Here is a 22411-nt window from a genome sequence, read left to right as displayed (position 1 = left end):
CGATTGCTTTTGCAAATTTATACAAAAGTTTGTGTCTCAAATTTCTGGAGTCAGACTTTAATCATGAAGAGAAATTATTATTTTCCCATATACAGTTACGAATGGGCAGTGATAGCAGTCTTTGCTGTAGGGTCACACGACGTAGAGATGTTATCTCAAGCACTGAGATTAAGCATGTGCGCTGAGAGACGTGTCTGCAACAGCAAAACCAGTATACTCTGGAGACACCCGGGCGTACGTCCGTGTCCGCATTGCACAAATCAGTGTTCACAAAAGCATACTTCAGTCCTTACCCTGAGGTGCTGTGAGAGCATACTTCAGTCCTTACCCTGAGGTGCTGTGAGAGGGCGACCATGGTCCTGACACCATCCCACTGGGTGAATGTAGGGGCTGCTGGCATCACACCTATAAAACACACACACACACACACACACACACACACACACACACACACACACACACACACACACACACACACACACAAATACAGTCAATGTTAAATTCATTAATAGCTTCGGCCGCTAAGGTTATAAAGATAAAGAAGCACATGACTGGCACTCAAGGCTGACTGGAGTGCTTGTCACCTGTGGACTAAAGTTGCAAGAGGAATCTTAACCCTATACTAACATGCTTCAGTGGGCATCACAACTTTAAATAAGACCTGGACTGGACAAAGCACCGCCCGCATTCCACACACTGTTTTTGGCTCACTGTTGGACAAGGGAGCAAGAGGAGGAGGGGGGTTTTCACCCTTCACAGGCAAATACTTCACCCCGCACCGCGCCGATATATATGAATCAATGCCGACACAAACAGATGTTCAGAGAATTGATTCACTTATTACAGTAAGCTGGCTTGCTTTAGAAATGAGTGGGACCAGCACTACCCATAGCTCCATCGCTCAAACAGAGCCTGTCTGGGGCGCTACTTGAAAAGGTGTCGACGCAGGTGTTTTTCTGGACTGTTAAGAGGGAAAATTCCCCCGATGGAGTCAGATGAGGAACAACAACTGCCAGAACGGCTCTCATGCGGTCAACACAGCAGATGAGGGGCAGCCGAAAACGTGAGGGGATATTTCAATTTGTTTGTAAAACACAGGTGCAGACATAAACACACACACAAACACACACACACACACACACACACACACACTCTCATCTCGCCTCATCACCACAGGCCATTTCCATCTGAAGTAGGCGTGCTTGAAGGAGTGTGGGATGGAGAGGAGGTGTGTGTATATGTGTGTGTGTACACATGTGTGTGTGTGTGTATTTTTGTGCGCTCAGGATTGCGTGTGTGCAGACGCTAGGCACAATTAATTCCAAACACACATAAGTGCGCACACACACACACCTCTTCTATTTGTACTCTCATTCTCTCTTTCTCTTTCTCACACACACACACACACACACACACACACACACACACACACACACACACACACACACACACACACACACACACACACACACACACACACACACACACACACACATTAAAAGTAGGAATGGTCCGTGATGAGGGTTTACAGTCGGTTTTCAGCCTGATGGCTTCCTGATAGCTTGACCATGAGAGACCCACACACATACAAGAGGGCAACCGTGTGCGTGCATGGAGGCATGCTGGTACAGTCTGGATGTGTGGACAATAGTTCTGAGCATTTCCCAGTGCTGGGAATGCATTGTTCGGTACTCAGTGTATAGGTAACATAAGTGTGGTCATGTGTGTTTGAGCGCACGTCTGTGCAAATTATCTAATCCAGTTAGTTTGTGTGTGTGTGTGTGTGTGTGTGTGTGTGTGTGTGTGTGTGTGTGGGTGTGTGTGTGTGTGTGTAGCTGTACATTAGTGTGACGAAAGAGAGAGAGAGAGAGAGAAAGAAAGAGAGAGAGAAAGAAATGATGGGTTGAAAACAAACTAAATTATCCCAACGGCTGGACCAACACAACACAATGCTGGGTTATTATTTGAACCCAGCCGCTGGTTTATTAGGATCAGCCCAATGCTGGTTCAGAAATGAGTACCTACTCCTGGGATAAGTACTTCTGTGCAGCCCTGAAACTGCTGGGTGACGCTTACAATGAAGGTTGACCCTTACTGGTTAGACATGCCGGCATTTAAAAACCAACCAAGATCTACACAAGGTTATGCGGTGAATATAGTTTCTGGGTCACTTAGGTAGGTCTGTAGTTCCTGAACCACAATGAAAAGAGATAGGCCAGATTAGGGGTCTGTTCCTGTAAACGTTCACCCCACCTGCTAAGCGCCCCGAGTTCCTGCAGTGGAAAAGCACCTTATATGAGTGTGTGTCCACAGGGAGCTCCCAGTGAGGGAGCGGTGTGATTTGAGCAGAGCTTCACCTACTGGAAAGTGTCAGTATGACAGAGGAGAGATGAGAGAGAGAGAGAGAGCGAGCAGGAGAAGAGGGGAAATGAGAGAAAATTAGAGGAAATGAGAAAGAGAGAGAGAGTAGGATTAGGGAGAATGAGAGGGAAGACTAGGGAAAGAAAGGAAGAAAGAAGGAAGGAAAGACAAGGGAAGGAGAGGGATGGGTAAAGACAATGGGGTAGGAGAGGAGAGGAGAGGAGAGGGAAAAAGATGCAGAGGAGAAAAGGTAGAGTGGGAGAGGGAATCCTTGGAAAAAGAGAAATCAGAAGATGGAAGAAGAGCAGGTAAGAGAGAGCGAGTTAAAAAGAAACCAAAAGATAATGATGACGACATAAGAGAGGAGAAGAAAAGAATAAAATACACATGACATGAAAGAAAAGGAGAAAGAAAAAAAATGAAAGAAAAAAGGCATCAAAAGCAAAGTGAGAAAAAGGGAATGTTTGAGGAGGAGGAGGAGATGAGAGGGGGCAGAGGAGTCCAACGCAGCAGTCATTCCTCACAATTAATGAAAAAAAACTATCTAATCCTTCAGGAGAGCCTATTTAATACCTCATCAGAGCCCCTGCGTTTCATGCAGGATTGTATCTAATTATACCACCTAAAGTCTCTGGAGCTTTCCATTAGCAAAGCCCAGGCATGTGTGCAGTGTTACGTACAAACTATTGTAAGGAATTACAGTGCATCCTGAATATGAGAAACATGGCAAAGCAGCTGCTGTGACTCTCAGACATGATGTGATCACCATAATCTCCCAAATGGTAATCTTAGGAAAGGTCCACACCCTGACACCTGGGGTCAGGAAATCAACTGAGGTGTACGCCACAGCCACCAATTGTAGTATGGGAATGGGGGTATGGCGCAATTGAGAACTATCTCAGGCAAAGGATCAGAGGAACTGATTATCATACAGAACATCAAAAGACAACATTAAGAGCCTAAGAGGTATCTTAAACAGTATATATGGCTAGAGATGCTCGTGGCTCAGACCTACACTGCCGAGTCCGAGTATGTTCCACACGCTTCATTACTACTCTTTACTGGAATAAAGACTGATTGCTGCATCAACCACCAGAAACATCCCTTTTTTCTAACACAATAAAATGAATCACTGTTTTTTTTTTCACCCCCCCCCTCCCTCCCTCCTTCCCTCCGTTCTCCTCTAGTGAGTAAATGCACACAGAAATAGCCCTCAAATCAATCAACATCAGTTACAAAGCAGCCTCACAGCCCATCCACGCAGCGTGCAATTCAATCCAAAAATACGCCATATAAATATGACGCGTTACGCAACGCTATTCAGAGCATTATTTATAACACGAGGGGTGAGGCAGGTTACACGAAATGCTAAGGAGCTGTACACATGTGGTGACTCATACAAGTTGGTTTGTTCTGCTGTGTGCTGGTTCAAAGGAGTGGACTTAGAGCAGCCATTACAAATACCCCTGTTTACCTAATCAGAGGACACAGACAATAAGCCTATCATTTCTAAGATGCACCGCCTTTAATTGAAAACAAACAAACCTGGAGGAGATGATGGGTGCAAGCAAATACGTAGCTATTTAAGTGGATTTGGTCTGTCAGATGACTTGTGGTAATGGTTGAGGGGAAAAAAATGAAATTACCTGAAAATGTGACTAAGAAATAAGTGGCTGAGAAATAAATGGAAAACTGAATAAAAAAAAAAGTGACTAAATTCTCTCCAACACGATGGAATATCAATTTATCAAACACGCACGGCCCATTCTGCAGCAGCGCTGAGGTTTAAACCTCAGGGACGGCAGCACTGCAGTACGGAGAAGAAGACAGACTGATTCTGATGATCCACAATATTAAAAAACACATGGACAAGAAAAACAACGAACACACAAACAGATGACGACACACAAGCATGCATACAGTTTTGAATGCGGAGTAGTCTATTTTTGTGTGACACAATCAACCACCTCATAAAAAAAAAAGTATTTGATTGTGCCATGTAAAATATTCAACTCGTTAGATATCAAGCAGCAACAACAGCAGTATCAGCCCCCGTCACATGACTTTAGTTGCAACTAGGGATTTCAACCCGCAATATGAACACAAACAGCTGTTGCATTCTTAAATATTTTCCAAACCAGTTGAGACAACCTCCACAGTAAACACTGTAGATTGGGCTTCAGCTCAAATTCCAATGAGGAGAATTGTTTTTGATAAAGCCACAGGGAAGGCCAGGCTTCAGATCAGAAATTCAGAAAACGATCAGCAGTGACATTCCTAACACTGAGCTGCCAAGAATGAAAAACCTCACACTAACATAACACTTCTATCCATTGTGGATATTTTCTTTCCCTTTTCATCCAGAGTGTGGAAAAAAACCAAAACATTTTCTGCTCGCTTTTAGTAGTGTGGGTAATGCAAGATTAAAAAGTTTGAAAGCCTGGTTTCACACTGCTTTCACACCACACAGCTGTACTGCTGTGATGTGTAAAAATATTCAGACAATTACATTAATGTTTAACACTGCGCAGGTCTACAGTTAATGACCTTTTGAGTTATTTCCAATATCAATTTTGATTTCTTAATTTTTACTCTCTAATTTTTACTCTCTTTTAACAAGGCTGTCACCAACATTACTGAATGTGTCAAAAATCCCACAAAGCATGTTTTTGCCCCACCACATTTGCTTCTGTCGCTAACATTTCATAGAGGTTTTAAAGCATCAAAGCTTAGGTTAAATCAATAGGGCAACATACTTTAAAACGAATGCCAGTCTTGTCTGTGCCTTACCAATAGTCGTATGTATCATCCCAGTTGTCGAAGTGAACCAGAAAGCGATTGTCGGCGACGTCGGCCACCGATGCCACGCACACCAAACAGGGATTCTTCCTGTCCACTGCCTCCAGCTTCATGCCAACTTGAAATTTCGAGGGGGTCGTGGTCTGATTGAGAGAAGCACAAGTCACTTACACCGATTTGAACTGTCCATGCAGCTCTTCTTACAAAGCAACTACAACCTTTCACAGGACGGGTTTATGTCTTTTTGTGTTTGTCTTTTATCTTTCCTTATTAATGTGTCGCTGACAAATGAAGCCATTGAATAGGATTATAAACTCAAATACAAGTCAGTATTTTAAAAACAAACTATTCAGACTCTGGGGCCGAGTCTGCACGTACGTTCTACGTTAGAGAGCGCAGTGTAAACAGCAAAAACATGGCCAGTCTGCAGCAAGCTCACGCTGTGCCTTTTCATTTTACGTTGAATGTACTAAACCTGCTGCTGATCACGTAATCAATGCATGTCACTGCTTTCTAACCGTAATTTGCCACACCCGCAACTGAACGGTATAATTTAATCACAGGCGGAATTGAATAGACAAGGAATCAAAGGTTTCGCGATCTATATACATGCTAATAAGGTGCCATTAAACAGAGAGATAGGGGAGTAATTCTACACCACTCAAAAAGGTAAATACTCAGATTATTTGCGCAGCTATATCAAACTAATTTAATAATGTAGCAGGCATGTACATGTAGGGAAGTGGATCAAATGAAAAAGCGATAGCCAAACATAAAAAGGGCAAACAAAATTAAAGGTTGCTTTTAACATGGAACAAATGATTAAAACTGGTGCTCAGAATACTGATTCCAAGTTTCTCCTATTCATGCATCTCACTCGCAATCTGGATTAGAGATCCCAGAACGGAATACGTAATCAGCCACTCCTTGCGCTTCCCCTCCTATCATTTTGCCCAAAACGCCCACTTTTCCCACGACCCTCCCATGTATGCCTATGCAAAATTCAGGAAAGCGCAACTTGTGATCCTTGGCTCCTGTCAAGGGCATAATGCGGTTTAAGCCATGCGCAGTCTGTTTGTAAATACCATGCCATGTTTTAGGCGCAAGCTACAAGGAAATGACTCCTAAAACGGGCGCTAACATATTAGCTAAATCACCACCTCAAACTGACAATGAAGCTTACATAAAGTGACCACAATAATAACTAACAAAACCTGTTAGGGATGAATTTAGGTCTTCACTCTCCAGTCCACTCTAATAAGAATTTTCTGAGTTTCCCCACCCAAAGCATATTTTCTTGGAAGCTTCCAGACTAGATAACAAGGTACACACACGCTTTGTCCCCACACAGCTTGTCAGGGTGCTTTGAATACACATAGTAAAGGTTAGCCCTGCGGCATTTCCACACTGTGGCATGGAAAGACCTTTAACGTCCCATTGGAGACTTTGTGCGACGTGGGGAGAGAGAGAGAGAGAAGGTCAGCTGTTTGCTGCATAGTTTTTTTTTTTTTTTTTAAAACACTGCAAAACCACTTACACTGTTTTGGGCTTTGAACAGGTTCTTTGGTGCAGTCTGAGCATTACAGGCCTCTAGGTACTTCTCCCAGTTAAACTCATTCGCTTTGTAACCTGAGGGAGACGTGTCGCAGAGAGGAAGGGAAAGGGAAGAAGCGAGGAGGAAGAGACAGACAGAAAGACAGAAAGAAAGGAGGAAGGGAGGGGGGAGGGAGGGAGGAGAGAAACAGAGACATTATGTAATGAGTGCAAATGGAATTTAGGTGCTCATTCAGGGGAGTCTATTTGTGTTACAGACGATCTGAAAACTCATCACAGATGAAATTGGTGTGCTCAGGGGGGTTGTGAGAGTGGAGAAACAAACACATACATTCATATGCTGAATAATGTGCTCAGCAATTAGGGGAAATATGACTGCAATGTTTACTTCCAGCATTTTGCCGATAGATTGCAGAGCATGTCCTCTAAAAAAAAAAAGTTTATTAACAGTCTATAAATAACCTCTTACGTATGATCTAATTTCAAGTTTTTCTTGAAGCCCATTTCATTTCCTCCAGACATTTTCCTCTGTTTTTGAACCTTTCAGTCTCAAGCTCATTCAAAATGTACCTAATTTACTTATGCTATAGACTTTTTCCCAAGACTCTCTAGACTCACTCACCTTTTAGGGGATGGAGTTTGTGAGCAGTTTCTTCACACCAACCAGCAGGTCTGATGTCAGGAGAATCTGCATTGAGCCAGAAGTCATAGCACTCTGAGTAGCCATCTATGTGCAGACGCAAACGATGGCCAATCACCTTCAATCACAAACACGGGCTGTTATTACCAACTGATACTGAAAAAAGTGAAGACGGTCTGTTCTGTAGTTCATTAATAGCATAAAATGAAGGAAGCGTATTTAACACTCTTGACATTCTATACACTGCCATTTTCACCGTTAGCCTCTTAAGCTTACATATGTATCTTTAACCTCACACCATTAACTTGAACATAAAAATGGATGTAAATTTTAAGTGGGCTACATTTATAAAAGACTTTAAAGCCCCAAAGAATGCATTAAACCACATTATACCCTGGTGACAAGAAATACTCTTTTCTGATTGGCTGGCAGGTGTCCCAATATTTCTGTATATTGGAGTAAGAGATTCGGAAGAAAAGTTGAATCACCATTCTTCATCAATGCTCTGGAGACTTTGAACGGTAAAAATAACAACTATGTAAATGGTGTTGGAAAAGCCACTCATTGATTGAGGCTACTGCAGTGAGTGTGTAGTGAGGCAAGCTAATGAATAAACAAGTTAAACGTATTTTCTCATTTTGCATTCTTTTTTTTTTTTTTTTTCAATTTTGTGGTTAAATAACATGTTATCTGGAGAACTAGCAAGCTGGCAAACTAACAAAACATATTATCAGTAATAGCTAGCAAGCTAAAGGATTTGGGCTTAGCAAAAATGGAATCAATTGTTACCAAGCAAACTATCCAACGTTATCCTTGTCCGTGACTAATGAAAGTAGTACTACGAACTAAACAGGTTGGCTTCTTTTTAAACGGAACCAAATGTCCTTTGTGGGATATACATGCATGCCTGAATACATGGGTCGCAACCGGGGTATAAGCGGGACAACGGCCTTCGAGGTACAATATTATACTTGGCGGAGAAAACTCCACTCCACTTTGTGAGTCGAGTTGAGCTCTTTGCCACGGCCTCGTCGAATATTTCTATATACTGGGACAGCACAGCAGCCGTCCTCCCTTACTTTAACACTCGCCGGCTCTACTGAAGGGAAGGATTTACTACAAGCTGCCAAAAGTGAACGGTGAACTGCGGAGGCTCACTCACCTCGGCCACAGACAGCACACAGAACATGGAGGGGTGCAGCGGGTCAATACCCTCCAGCCTCATCCCCACCTTAAAGCCATTCCTGCCGTGGGGGAACGACTGGTTCTGCAGAAGCAGGACAGCATGGAGAGAGAGAGAGAAAGGGCAAGGAGTAAGGTATGGCAGAGAGGAAGAAAGAAAGAAATGAGCCAAAAGAAAAAGAGAAAAACTAAATAAGGAAGCAAGAAATACGCCAAAGGGAAAAGGATGAAAACTCTACACACTGTTAAAAAACCTTGATGACTGACACACATGAGCGGTAGATGAAATGTACTTTTGTATTTCAGAGATGGGGAGAGGGGGTGTGTTCACAGTTAAGAAGCAGTCTACTGTAACTCTTGAGACAGCCTTAAATACAATTTTAAAAAAGCAATACAGAAGAAAAAATGAAATATCCTCCATAAAACCTTGGGTGATTGGCATACAGTCGTCGCTGACGGACACACAAACAAACAAAGTCGTAAATCAAATGTGATTTAGTTTCCTCAGAGCTGAAGATGGCAAATTTCAGGACCAAACAGGAACCATGGTTCTCGGAAGTATGTGTGTGTGCACCACTCTCTCTTTCTCTCTCTCTCACTATTCAGACAGCCTGACCGAGTAGTTACCATGGAAACAGCCGCTCGCTTGCACTGCCGCATGGAACAGATGTCCCGTCAAATCCCTTCATAGAGAAATTCATCTGCGCGGCGTGTACAGAGAGGAGAGGATTTAGGGTCCTATCTGCATCGCTGCGTGAGACGTGACACACAACGGAAACAATCCCAAACGAACTCTCCTAAAAGACTCTGTCTCGCTCATACACTGGCCTATATTCATACCTATATATAAAAAAACAGCATACAAATCTGTTGTGACAACTACAAACTCGCGGCATAGCCTTACTACTTAATAAACGCATGGAGTCTGGGAGAATTGGGGGGGGGGGGGGGGGGGGGGGGGGCTGCAACGATGATGGGGGAGTTCACAGTGACCAGTCATGATGAAGTCATTTATAGCCCCCCCCCCCTGCAGTGCTTGATGAAGCAGTCTTTATCAAAAGCTGGAAAAAATGTGTCACTGGCATAGATTTGGAGGAGCGTGTGTGTGTGTGTGTAGGGGGAGGGGGTTCTCTACTCTATTATGTCAACAATCACACTCAAGTTACACACTTGAGTTCAATTGAGATGGACACCAGCTTCTACTAAGAATGGATTGCGTGTCTATGTGAATTTATTGGAGATTCAGGGTATAGATTTTGATTGAAATTCTCTTCATAACTTTCTTTAGATATCATTTGTGCACTTGTTTGAGAATAAAATGATTATTATTACTACTGAGAAGAGCACGTTCCTATCACTAGGTAAGTACTGTAGTTTAAGTACTACTTAATAAACGCTTCAGCGGAAGCTATTTACACTGCACTTTGGCGATATAAAAAGGTCCTCCCACTACCCTTCCCCCCTCTCTCTCTCACACACACACACAATCTTTTGCACACACACACACGGCAGTTTTATTATTGTGCCATGGAGAGCCATGAGAAAAGTGACCGTGACCCTGCATTGCAAAGGGAAGGAGCTTGGAGAGAAGACGAGGATAGAGCACATCTTCATCCCCACTGTTGTCTGAGTGATGCACAACAAACCCTTTGCCAACAATAATGCTATTGTATAATGCAAGGCATATTGATTTATATTGTTTTTGGTTATTTTTTTGTGAAGTGAAGGGAAATGTTTCACAAAGGCACAAGAGCCAAGAACCTGAAAAAAAGGTGGAATTCATTTTTCCATTTCTACTTTGAAATTGAAATGGCTTCCTCCCATCATCCCGAGTTCCATTATCTATTATAAGATTTACCAGGGAGGTCAAATGGAAGTTGACCTTTCTTTCCAAACACAGAGCATAAAGACACAAAACGATTTATTTTTTGTTTGTGTGCTCGAAGATACAACAAATAATGTTAAACCCTGTTGCATCAGATAGAAATGGTTGATAAGCAAGTAGTAGAAGAATATGAAAACATCATCGCAGATTATGGAAAACACTGCCCATGCAAAGTTAAAAATCTTTAAGAGGTTTGTAACCTGCCAAAAATCACACACCACACACACACAGTTAAAAAATCTTTAAGAGGTTTGTAACATGCCAAATTTTACACAAACAACTTGACCTCAACCTAGCGTTCGAACGACTAGCGTGTCTTTTTTTGTCTTTGTTTGTCTGCTGTGTGGTGTGATGAATGGGGTACTTGTGACGGTACCTCAGTGAAGAGACGTAGAGGGGCGGCGATGGCCACCTCCTCCGCCAGGTACAGGTCCCATGACCACGGCCTCTTCTTACCGCTCACTGCATCGAAAACAAACACTACATTCAGACACGGAGCACTCTCATCTGACCCCATTACCACCAAGGATTTATGACAACAAGCGCACAGCAATTAGTCATCGGGCATATAATAAAGACTGTTTTGTAGAGAACCTCGGCTGCAGAGTGGTATGGCCAGTGGCCTGTGGTTTTGTAAGGAATTGTTATTTGGTAGGATTCTTTTTGTGTTGAAGAAGCACTGACCTTGTGAAGAGGACACCTTATTCTTCATCTTTGCAGGATCCTCTTTTGGTCGCTCCTAAAAAGAATAAGGAAAAATAGGTCAAGTACTATGCTGGTACATCATGTCAAGTACTACGCTTTTGCAGAAGTCAATATGAAATCATTTCTAGGAAGACGACTTGAAGTTCACTGGTAGAGTCGAGGTGTTGGTACTCACTCTCAAACAGTATTCATCTGTTACACCTCTCGAATTTAGACTTGCTTTCTTCTTCTTGTCCTTCTTATCCTCTGCCTGCATCGTTACAGACAGAATTGATTCTAAAAAAAAACAAGACGACATAAAGGCAAAATCAAGTTAATTAAGAAGGAATCAACATGAGGTTAATTATATGAGCTATCAAATACCATGCACTGCTGGCTAGTCCTCAATAGTGCCCCTCTAGCTTTCCCCGTTATCGAGCTTCAAGGTAAAGTTCTGTCACCCCAGAATGCACATAAATACACTACACTAAGAGTCATCTGAAAGTAGCTAATCACTCTTTAATTATTTAAGCTGCAATTAAAGGCAATATCCTATAGCCTGAACATTGGCATTCTGCCCATCTGACTGCTTAATTTATGCGGCTGTAATTCATCTTTAAGAAGATCTCTTTGTTGTCCTGTAGAGAGACAAAAAAAGCACCTCACACACATATGCCAGAGACATTAAGCAATTTAGGTTACACAGCCTTCTGCAAAAACACTGCAAGAAACAAGGTAGGAGCTTCAGAAAGTGTTGGGTATGGAAACCCATCCGTTTAGTAAGCCCATTCTCTTTGAGCTCAAACTCTTAACAGATGTGTCTGTCCTGTTCTATGTGTAAACTGCATGTGAGAAGGAAATGAAATGTGCAGGGGTCACTGAGAGAAAGGCCACAGGCCTCAGATTTCCCAGCAGGCAGTGCTCCCTGGGACACGTAGGGCTGGGCAGCAGCGGCAGCAGCAGCAGCAGCGGTGGCGGAAGGGGCAGATTAAGTGGGCTTGCTCCAATGCACACTGCGGCTAAAGCTCTCACTTAAAAACATCATGGGGGACTTCACACAGCCACAAAGCAATTTCAGTCACCCCCCTCCTGCTCCCTGCCTGGTGTTACTTAGCGAATTCAGAAGTCAGGACTATTCTGCACAAGTGCTGATAAATAGCCTCATTGGTTGCATGCATGTTCAGGAAGCCGCTGCAAAATGTTTTCCCCAATCATTTTTTAATAACATAATTACCCAACTTTTCAAGTAGTTTAACTTTTTTGTTACCAGGATAGCTCAAAACACCCTGTAGCCAGAGAAAAGCTGCTGACCAGCTATATTTCACCACCCATTTACACAGTGGACTCTTGGTTTCATTTTATGAACCCTTCCATTTAGACAAATGTCTCTAAATTACAGGGGTGGGACACAAAGAACCAAAAGTTGAACTCACTGACTCACCGTTTGGTATTTTCTCCCACCCAGGGCACCCTAGCAGGGACACAGTCTCCGACAGGCCATTCCAATCACGCTCTAGTTCAGCTTCACCAAATGCCTCCGAAAAACCTGGGGTGGATAGAAAGAAAAAAAAAAAAGCAACGTAACTCAGAGAGCGGTTTCAGCAAACCTACTCTTATTTAGGTCACTCGTGAGAGTATACTTGTTTGGAGAGATTTGGGTTTGTTGTTTTCCTCGAAATGGGGTAGCAGCCTATCTGATGGAGTGGACACAAAAACATGGCGAGTGAATACGTGAGGTTAGGAAAAGAGACTGAGGGACAGATACAGAAAGAAGAGAGGGAGAGTGTTACTCTCTCAGTTACCGAGTAAGTGAGTGTGTGAGTGAAACAGAGAAAGAGAGAGGAGAAAGCACATAGAGAGAGAGAGTGAGAGAGAGAGAGAAACAGAGAGAGACGGAGAGCGCGAGAAAAAAAAAAGAGAAAGAGAGAGATAGTGCTGGACAGAGAGAAAGTGAGAGGGCTGGGTATTCACTGGGGTTAAGTTAAAGAGCTAAAGCTCCTGATTAATGCTGAGTAGGAGCCAAGGTAGCAGGTTGTCTTTCCTGCCCTAGTGGAACATAATTGTTCTCATTGTTCACGCAGAGAGTGGACACAGCCATTCAAATTCTGAGATGCTAATGCGTGCGGCATTCTGGGCAAAAGATGCATGAGAAACACGAGCACAGGCCGTACACAACCTCAGGGACATGTTTCACAACAACTGGAAACTGAAATGACTGCTTACGATGAAAGGGTGGCATCAAAACAAAACCTGATTTTGAGCGGAAAGGCTTTTGATCTAGCCAGGTATTCTCATGAATGGGTTATTATGCAGGTGGAAATCATCACAGCAACCTGAGGAAGAGCATGATCGCTAACGTGGGGGGGGGGCGGGGGGGGGACTCTCTCTCTGGGGAACGGGAGAGCTGATTTCAACGGGTGATTTGTATATGACTGTATGGTTACGTGTAACAGCTGCACAAATTGCTATTATAATATCACATGTAAAGCCAATAATAAAACAACATATCATTTCATGACATCTTATAATTAAATGTGTTAAATTGTCAAACACCTCATTGTAATTACATTTTTTAAATAAAAATCACAGTATGATTCTAAAAATGCTTTAAGGGAAGTTAATTCACTTAGAATGTAAATCAGAAAGGCTAAACAGACATAAACAATTACCACACATCTTAAGTTGAGATCAACACAAGAGCAATCGATTCCATTTCACCCAACAGAGGTATGGGGCAATCCCTGTTCAGGACTTTAAGGTATTCAGTGGTGGCAAATGATTATGCTTACACACATCGGAGGCCTTGGCCTCCATTCAATCACCATAATGGCCAGGGGGACTGTGCATGTAAACACTTGGTGAGAGGCAGAGACGGCGATAAATCCTCACTCTCAGAGCTGTTTGGCAGCTGGACCTGAACATGATCACACATCAATGACATAATCCAAACGCAGTTGGAAAGGTTAGTGCAACCGAGGTGAGGCCTACACAACGCCATCACATGAATTCTGAGTGGTGGAGACCCAAATCTAAAAAAAGATCTCCTTATTATCTCCTTAGTTTCTCCTGGACAACAATCAGATTAAATGGAACTGAAACTGGAAATTAGGCTGAAATCATCTGCTTCTCAGATTTCTAAATATCATATTTTTTTAAATAGTATAAGGAGAGATCTCACCAGGGTAACAAGTCATGCTCAGTTTTTATGAAATGTTTAGACATACAAATTACCTCCTCTGTTTGGTGTTGGGGGTGGGGCACAAGTTTTAACAATAATGTACATTTAACTAGCCTATGACAAGAAGACTGCTCAAACCTGTTACGGGGAGGGATCTCTAAGAGGTGTTTTGTCAATTATGATATTTTTTTTAATGAAGTGCCTAATCTCATTTTTGTCTCAAACTGTTTCTATTAAGGAAGTGTAAGAGAAATATCAGTGATTAAATTATTTAATAATGAGTCTCACATCTAGGTTTCCTGAGCTGTCAATGATCCATCTTTGAGCACTAAAACATTCCTATGGGGATGCACTGAAGCTAACTAAAAATAATCCATATTCAATTCTACAAAGGTTTAGGATTTTATTTTGTGACACAAAATGACATGATGATGGCCAATCTTCAACACAAATTGGTTTCAAAACTGAATTGGTTTGGAGACAAATTCTCTATGTATTCTTTGCCAGTTATTTTTTTTCTTCCATTACATTTATCAATGTTTGTCAAGACTTTAGCATTTAACCCTTATACAAACACCACCCACCAGCAATAAGGTAATCTGCAGTTAAACAGTAAGCCAAGAGAAGACAGAAACCACCACAGCAAGAAGAGAATCCTAATACCTATTCTAATACCTTTTCTTCAAGCAAAATAGGCTAGCCTGATTATGTTGCCCTCACACAATCACTCCTTTGCAAAGATGATCAAATCTGCATTACAAATGAGGGAATCAGGAAACGGCCCCTGCAATCGCCAATGCATAATTCAGTCTGCCTGCTCTCCTCCGAGATCCTTGAAGTCCTTCAGTCCACTCCAAATCAGATCCCCCTTCTTTCCAGTCAGGCGCTTCAGTCAGGTGATTCCAGGATCGCTTTGAAGACACACTGCGCTACGAATGGCTTGTTGCCGTCACTGTGGGACCAGTGAGTGAAAGATAAACCGTAATCTGCCTTAATCTGAGCGTAATACATTAGGTTCTCCAGAGACCGCAGTGAAGAAGACATATCTCTGACACATCGGCGGATGAGCTTGTTACTCACTCGTATTGTGGCCCCGCTACACGCTGATGTCTGCTAATCTCTGCATCATCTGAGACCGACCGTCTAACTCAGGCTTTTTAGGGAAATTCAAGAGGAGGCTTGCACACCCCCCACACACACACTTTTGAGTGTCAAGGTTCAAATTAAATGTCTATGGCCTGCTTGTTTTCTAGAATCACGCATATTACTGGGCTTCCTCTGAAATGATTACGGGAACCTTATCAGACCATATCAGACATCTGAGAGGATCAACAGGTAGTCTAGACTCCCATTGTTCTCTTGTCAGATTCCTGTCTGCCAGTGTATATTAGGGAACTGAAAATAAATATATCCTTTATAAAAAAATCAATATTGTTTTTCTCTGCCCTCTGCCTATTGGTCCTTCTGTAGCTGATGAGGTGAACTGAACTCAAACAAACAGCAGGGTACAACGAAGCCGAGTCCTTTGCTGAAGCTGAAGCTTTTCCCCTGCAGCAATGTCGTTCATTTGCATCTGTGGATTTGCAAGTGCTAACCAACCCCCCCCCCCCCCCCCGCTTTCGGTCTATTACACGACAAATAATGTTCCGTCGCAGCCAAAGTCTCTTACAGGACCACCCACCCCTTTAATTTGAGCACAAGGAGGAGGAAGGAGTGTGTGTGTGTGTGTGTGTGTGTGTGTGTGTGTGTGGGGGGGTGTTAGGGGTAGGGAGGGATGAGCACTGATTGTAGTTCCTGTATTCAGCACACAGCCCGGTCCTCGTTCATTGCTACAGAACAACTCAAGAAGTCTGCAGCCCAGCCAGTCAGCTGATAGCCACCTCGGTCAAACACAGCGTCTCTATAGACACCACGCATGCCGGGCGTCATCCATCAGAGAGAGAGAGAGAGAGAGAGAGAGAGAGAGAGAGAGAGAGAGAGAGAGAGAGAGAGAGAGACAGGCCCCTGCTGAGTTGTGACTACATTTCAAAATGGATTTCAACAAAAGCAACCACGGGGCCACACGGTGTAAGCTGTTCCCAACACACGTGCCACTAAACCAGACAGAGGGACAAAAACAAGACAAAAAAAAGAAAATGGAGGCAATTTGTTTTTTTTTCTTCCTCTTCAACAACATGCAGAGACAGACTTTTTTGTTTTGACATCGGGGGGAGGTTAATGAATGTGTGCTCCAGCAGGCAGCGGGGAGAGGCAGCGGTTACCTCGAGTTTCAATCTACCGCAAATGACCACACACGAAGAGACACCTTGTTTTGGGATACATGGTTAGGGCAAACTGCTGGAATGCTGTCTAATGGGAAGCATCTCTTATTCGCGGCCTGTCAGGGATTAAATGTCACTGCTGTTGGCCACGGCTCAGGCTATATCTGCAGCTACATGATGATCACAGCTGGATGAAAATGGATGGCAAATAAAATGTGATCTGTTCCCATTTTGTACAGCTCAGAGCCCTGTGAGTGGATCTGGAAAACAAGATGACACACAAAGGACTGATAACTGTTTTAATTGAGCAGGATGAGACGGATACTGTCTGCATCAAAGTACCCTGCAATACAAGTTCTCCATTATGCTGCAAGCTGCATAATATACTATGTGGATGACTTTACGATCCATGGCAACTAACTAGTCATCGACTGAACAAGGGCTGTTTTCTAATTTACATTTACATTTATTAATTTAGCAACTGATTTTTTCCTTACAGTAAGGAACCCATTCGTTCAATGTCTGTGCTCCCTAGGTAGTGAACACATAACCTTGTCTTGTTAACACCTTGTTCTACCAGTTCAGCTACATAAACAATCTGTTTTTCTCTCCAAACAGATGCTGTCTTTCTAAAACAGGTTGGAAGCATTTGGGGTTTAAGTGTCTAACTAAACAAACACGCACCATGTGAATGTAGCCAACACATTTTCTACTTCCACTTAATTGTTTAAATGCTCAGGTCTAATCAGAACCGCAACACACTACAAATTCTGAAGCAAAGTCAGTAGGAGACTCGAGTGAATCTAAATGAAGCTTACGAGCTGTTTTTGAACGGAATCGTTCACAGCCGTATCTTTTGTTTAACTGAGGCTAAAAAAAGCTTCTTTAAAATTGAAAGAATGGACGACATTCACTTTTGTGAGGCAGTGTGTAGAATTCAAAGCAGTACTGTTTTCAGGCGTTTGACATTTGCCAACATCTTTGGGAGCTGAGCAACATTCATGTCCCCCTGATCTGTCATTTTCTTTCCTCCCATTCAAATGTTAAACAATGGAGACACAGGCCCTGCACAGAGAGGGCCAGTCTTTCGTCTTTTCAGCGTCGACCAGCAAACAACAACAACAGAACATCAGCAGACACGTGACTGATCCTATCTAACATCTGATGTAAACCGTTTTTTGTAAACTCTGGGAAGCATGAGCAGCGTTATAATAATGAAACGACCGTAATCCACTGGTATTACAGACAGGGAGCAGGGGGAATTAGTGCTAGATTCTCACCATGCTCACCTGTTGTTTAATTACTATAGTAGCCAACCTGAGCTCTCCCATGACAGGCAACTGTGTGACGCATCCCACTGACACTTTGGACCTGCCAACTTTAAGTGCAATCGGTACGTGAAGTAAAAGCAATTAAAAAAAAAAGGGATGTGTGGGAAACAATGTCACTTCCTACCCATTCCAAGAGCCCATTACAAGAAAATGCTCCACTGAATATCGACAACAATAAATAGCCTAATAGGAGGACCATTTCGGCGAAATCATTTTAACTCATAAAACATTTACATTGTATGATAAATGCATTGCCTGAGAGAGAAGGGAGTTTTATTTCACATGCAAGAGGATGCAAAACGAACTGTTCAATAGCAGCAAGCAGCATTGTGCTTCCAAAGGTATCAAGTGTAAAAGACAAAAATATAAACACTGATCTTCAATCAAAGGACCACTGGACAGACACAAAAAACACACATCACAGACATCAAAGCCCCAAGCTGACTCATTTTCTTTTAGCTTCAATTTCAAGATCAGAGGATCTCATGCCTAACACTTTTAGCATCTTAGAGCTGAAATGGCTCTTCAGGCAAGTCAACAGTAAACATTGTTTTTGGTAGCACAAGAAAGCAAGTAAGTATGTATATGTATGTATGCATTTAGGTGCATTTATGTGTGTCTGTGTTACTAGTGTGCATCAACTTCACTCTGCTATTGCCTAGAATGCTAGCAGAAAATTCTCCATCTTTGTTGTGAAGTCAATCTCTGAGCATGCCATGACCAGGATAGGACATATGTGGAGGTTTACAACAGAGAAAATCGAATTAATGGGACATTGTCTGTTGAAGTTTCAAGATGTTTGTGAGAGCCCCTCTCTGTAAACCATGCATTCATGTTTAATCTTAATACAGTTGAACAGGAAGTACTGTGCTGCAGCCATACCGACTCTGTGAAGCAGGAAGCATTATGAACTACTTCCCGACATTGACCTCACAATAAAATAGCTCTGCGAGCCTCCTTTGAGATATCTGTATCAACAGCACTGATAGAAGAGCCCTCCTTCACTAACCATTTCACTGTTAAGCATGTTTGATATACAGATCAAGAAAAACTCAAATTTTACTAATTGCTACAAAGCAAAGATGCACTATGCCTAAAGGTGCCTGCAGAACATAAAAAGGTCTTAGATATGAAGCTGAAACAGTGATTTCTTTCATAGCTGAGGCTACGGACCAACAGCAATGACAACAAATTCTGAAGTAAATTACCAGAAATACTATGAACTAGCTGCAGTCAGTCCAGACCCACGTGATATTCCAAATATCTACTTTCAAGGGGTAGAAGATGCTACTCTTGACAGCTTTTCAAAGTTTGTGCAGCAACAAGTAAGTGTACTTGTTTTAAGTGTGGGGTATAGTTATATTCTGCTGTCTGAACTCAACAGGTGTACACTTTCAGTTCACCTGCTTTCCTCATCACCAGTAAGCATGTTCGGGGATATGTTTACAATGACATTTCAATGCAGTAAGACACTATGAATATTCAATAAGTTCCAGTAACAACTATTTAGAGACCTTAACCTACCTGACAATTATTTTACACTATGGTGGTGCGGGTTCGTGAACATGGCCATAATCTATGGACTACGAAATGGAATCTAACTAGCCAGATTTAGACAAAGACGGATGGCAAGTAGCCTGCAGCCAAGCATGTTCTTTAAAACAGTTGACAAAGTTGGTAAGTAATTGCAAAAAGGGGCGCAAGATTTCAAAATTAAACGTCAGGAACGTTCGGAAATGAAACATGTCATGAAGAACTGTAGTGCTGTCCAAATAGCGTGGTAATTTGGACTTCATATAGGAAAAACAAATAAATACAATTATAAGAGGAAACCACTCCACCCAACTGGAAAACAAAATGAAAATGCATAGTGAAGTGAAATCACAATATAAAACAAAATTAAAAAGTAGCCCATGATAGTTTGGCTACAAAACACTTGGCACATCGAGTGCAAACAGAACCTGGCCAGGAATTACGGTTCAGGAGGAAGAGTTTTAATTGTAGCAAACAAAATTGCTGGCGTGCAAAATGTCCAAAGGAAACATTTCCGAGTGCAGAATTATAGTTTCACTTAGCTAGACAGCTAGCGTCGCACTGTTTACACTAATATGTCATATGTTTGTACAACATATAATATCGACAAAATGAGGACATTAACGACATTGCAGGGTATTCTTTGTATCTACTCTGTAATCATTTGAAAGAAGGGGCATCTTATTATATGTTAGCTTGCTTAATAGGAGAAAACATGAGATTAGCAAGGATAGCCATCTCAACGCATTTAAATACGGTGTGTGAACCCGACCTCGACTTCGAATTGTTTTCATATCAATTTGTGGAGCTTTCCTAAAGTGTGTGATTCATCATCCCTAAAAACTAACTACAGTAACCCAGCGGTTGTATGAAATTATTAATTCCTTACCCACTCGCAGTCGCTTTACCCCTCAACGTTGTGACAGCAGAAACAGGGTTCTTCAGTGTGCTTTGCGCATGCTCCAGAACAGCCCTCTACTGGAGGTAAAACTAAATATTAGATGGGAATTCAGCAGGTGTGAGCGACGAGTAGGTACAGAAAAAAAATTATTATACATTTAGAAAATGAAAGTTTTACCTATATTCAATATACCAGGTGCATCTCAGAAAATTCTTCTGACTGTTCTTATTTTGAAACCCAAATTAGCTGAAGTAAACATTAGCAGTGTGTTACGGATGGCCTGTTTCATGTTGCCTGTAAATTAACTGAATGTAAATTGCCAAGTCTCTTGAGGAGGGCTACATTAATGCGTGAAAATGGAATGCACACAGTGAGGCGCCATGTATTCCATTACAGATAATAACCCAGTAGGCTTATAAATTCGCATTAATTTCCTGTAGGCCTACCTTTTCCCGCTGAGAATGATACAGGCCTATACGCCAGTGAGGAATCCTTAACCCGATAACAGTGATTTTCACCAATTAACGAAATACTGAAAACACAATTCAAATACAGGCTAAATTGTATTGATTGTATGCTGATGCTGATTTCCCCAAACTATATCGCACTATGTTAGCCAAATCTTTGAAAATAAATCTTTGTAGTTTTCCTCATTAAGAAAAACTGTTACCTCAAGTGGCTTACAGACAAATAGGCCTACTGTTAGCTTCTCCCTTAATTTTGTCAATAGGTATTGAATCCATTATATTTTTCTTGCTTTACCAGTTGAGGTGCAGGAATATCTTTTCATGTGGCATATCTTGCTACTGTATGCCTACTCAAACGGGCTATTCAATACCGCTCCCACTTTTAAAATAATTCAATACCACTCCCACTGGTAAAAGAATTACGGTGTCCTGTCCATACCAAACTTGTTTGCTCTCAGAATTCCCAGCCCCTTGTTTGAGCTGCACACACAGCATGACATATTTACGGGGAATGGAAAACTGACAGTGACTAAACTCACGTATGAAAAGAGATTGTGTTTTATCACATTATTAACCCTTTTTTCATGTTTGTCAAACCCAGGTAGCCTGCTTACAATTCAGTCTGTAAAGTGAAGACTTTTATGACATCAAGCTACTGTATGTCAATTCTCGCATGACATGGAGAAATTATGGCAAATCAAAATCCATGTTCTTCTGTTATCATGTGTTCTTCCCGGCAAAGGAACACATTTATTTCAGGTAACATATCAAAAACATTTAACTGACAGCTTTCACACTGTTAGTTAAAAAAAGAATCATACCATATAAGATCAATTGTTTGCAAATAATGACTTGCACTAGTGAAATAGTATCAGTAATACATGTTTTTTTCTTAAACTCCATCTCGCTGTAGTGCTCTACTTAACTGCTGTATCTGCAAAGTTACTTTCCTCAAGGAATGAACTAAATCTTTTTGAAGAGAACTGAAGCTTTTTTTTATCAAAGAAGAGGACCTAGAGGAGTAAGATGGCTCTTTCACCCCATGTATTTTAGCAATTTTATTTTATCTTATGCTTTGAACCCTGTTGGCATGGAATGTACCGATGTGTATGAAATATTCTTCAAATATTATTTGGACATAAACAGTACAGTATTTACTCTGAGACTAAACTATTGGAACCGTTCTGTCTGTCTAATGGACAGATCCATGTTTCGGACCATTTCCTTTCACTTCAAGCAATGTCTCCCCGCTCTGCATGTAGATGCTGCCCGAGAGGAGAGACACTGTGCAGATGCCCAAGTAAATTAATAAAGCAAACTCATTTATCGACACACTCAGTGAAGGCCAAGCAGACAGACAGAAAAAAAACAAAAGAATAACAGAGAGAACTTGAGGGATGCTCACAGAGGCATGAAAAAGAACAGATGGTAGTTTAGAGGAAGCGGTGAAGACGGTTTGGGGAGGGGCGGGGGGGGGGGGGGGGGGGGGGGGCGAGCAGTGCGTTGTCTGAAGTGTGGGGCTGCAGGGGATTGTCCACTGGGACAAGAGAGGGAGACGGCAAGGGGCTCATGAAGCCCCTGGCCCTGTCTCTCAGAGAGTCCCCGTTCTGAGTGGAGCGCAGTGGAACCGCCAGT

General features: G+C 42.1%; 1 protein-coding gene across 2 annotated transcripts in view; it reads right to left on the bottom strand.

Annotated features, from left to right (window-relative positions):
* LOC105890288 (L3MBTL histone methyl-lysine binding protein 4) overlaps positions 1-20770 on the bottom strand; it is a 77242-nt gene extending 56472 nt beyond the window's left edge. Inside the window, exons 1-11 of one of the 2 annotated variants that reach the window (XM_031584220.2) lie at positions 20756-20770; positions 20298-20386; positions 12539-12651; positions 11302-11402; positions 11106-11160; positions 10798-10883; positions 8517-8621; positions 7337-7472; positions 6698-6789; positions 5152-5303; positions 329-405 (exon numbers count right to left, since the gene is read on the bottom strand). In XM_031584220.2, coding sequence (XP_031440080.1) covers positions 329-405; positions 5152-5303; positions 6698-6789; positions 7337-7472; positions 8517-8621; positions 10798-10883; positions 11106-11160; positions 11302-11382 — 784 coding nt within the window. In that variant the 5' untranslated portion in view covers positions 11383-11402; positions 12539-12651; positions 20298-20386; positions 20756-20770. The remainder of the gene's footprint in view (positions 1-328; positions 406-5151; positions 5304-6697; positions 6790-7336; positions 7473-8516; positions 8622-10797; positions 10884-11105; positions 11161-11301; positions 11403-12538; positions 12652-20297; positions 20387-20755) is intronic. The other variant, XM_031584219.1, reaches the window with a different exon arrangement.
* Between the last annotated feature and the right edge of the window lie 1641 nt (positions 20771-22411).

This window comes from Clupea harengus, chromosome 17 (genome assembly GCF_900700415.2).
Source record: "Clupea harengus chromosome 17, Ch_v2.0.2, whole genome shotgun sequence".
In the NCBI taxonomy this organism is placed as follows: Eukaryota; Metazoa; Chordata; class Actinopteri; order Clupeiformes; family Clupeidae; genus Clupea; species Clupea harengus.
The sequence above is the reverse complement of the archived record's forward strand: the minus strand, read 5'-3'. Positions and strand labels throughout refer to the sequence as shown.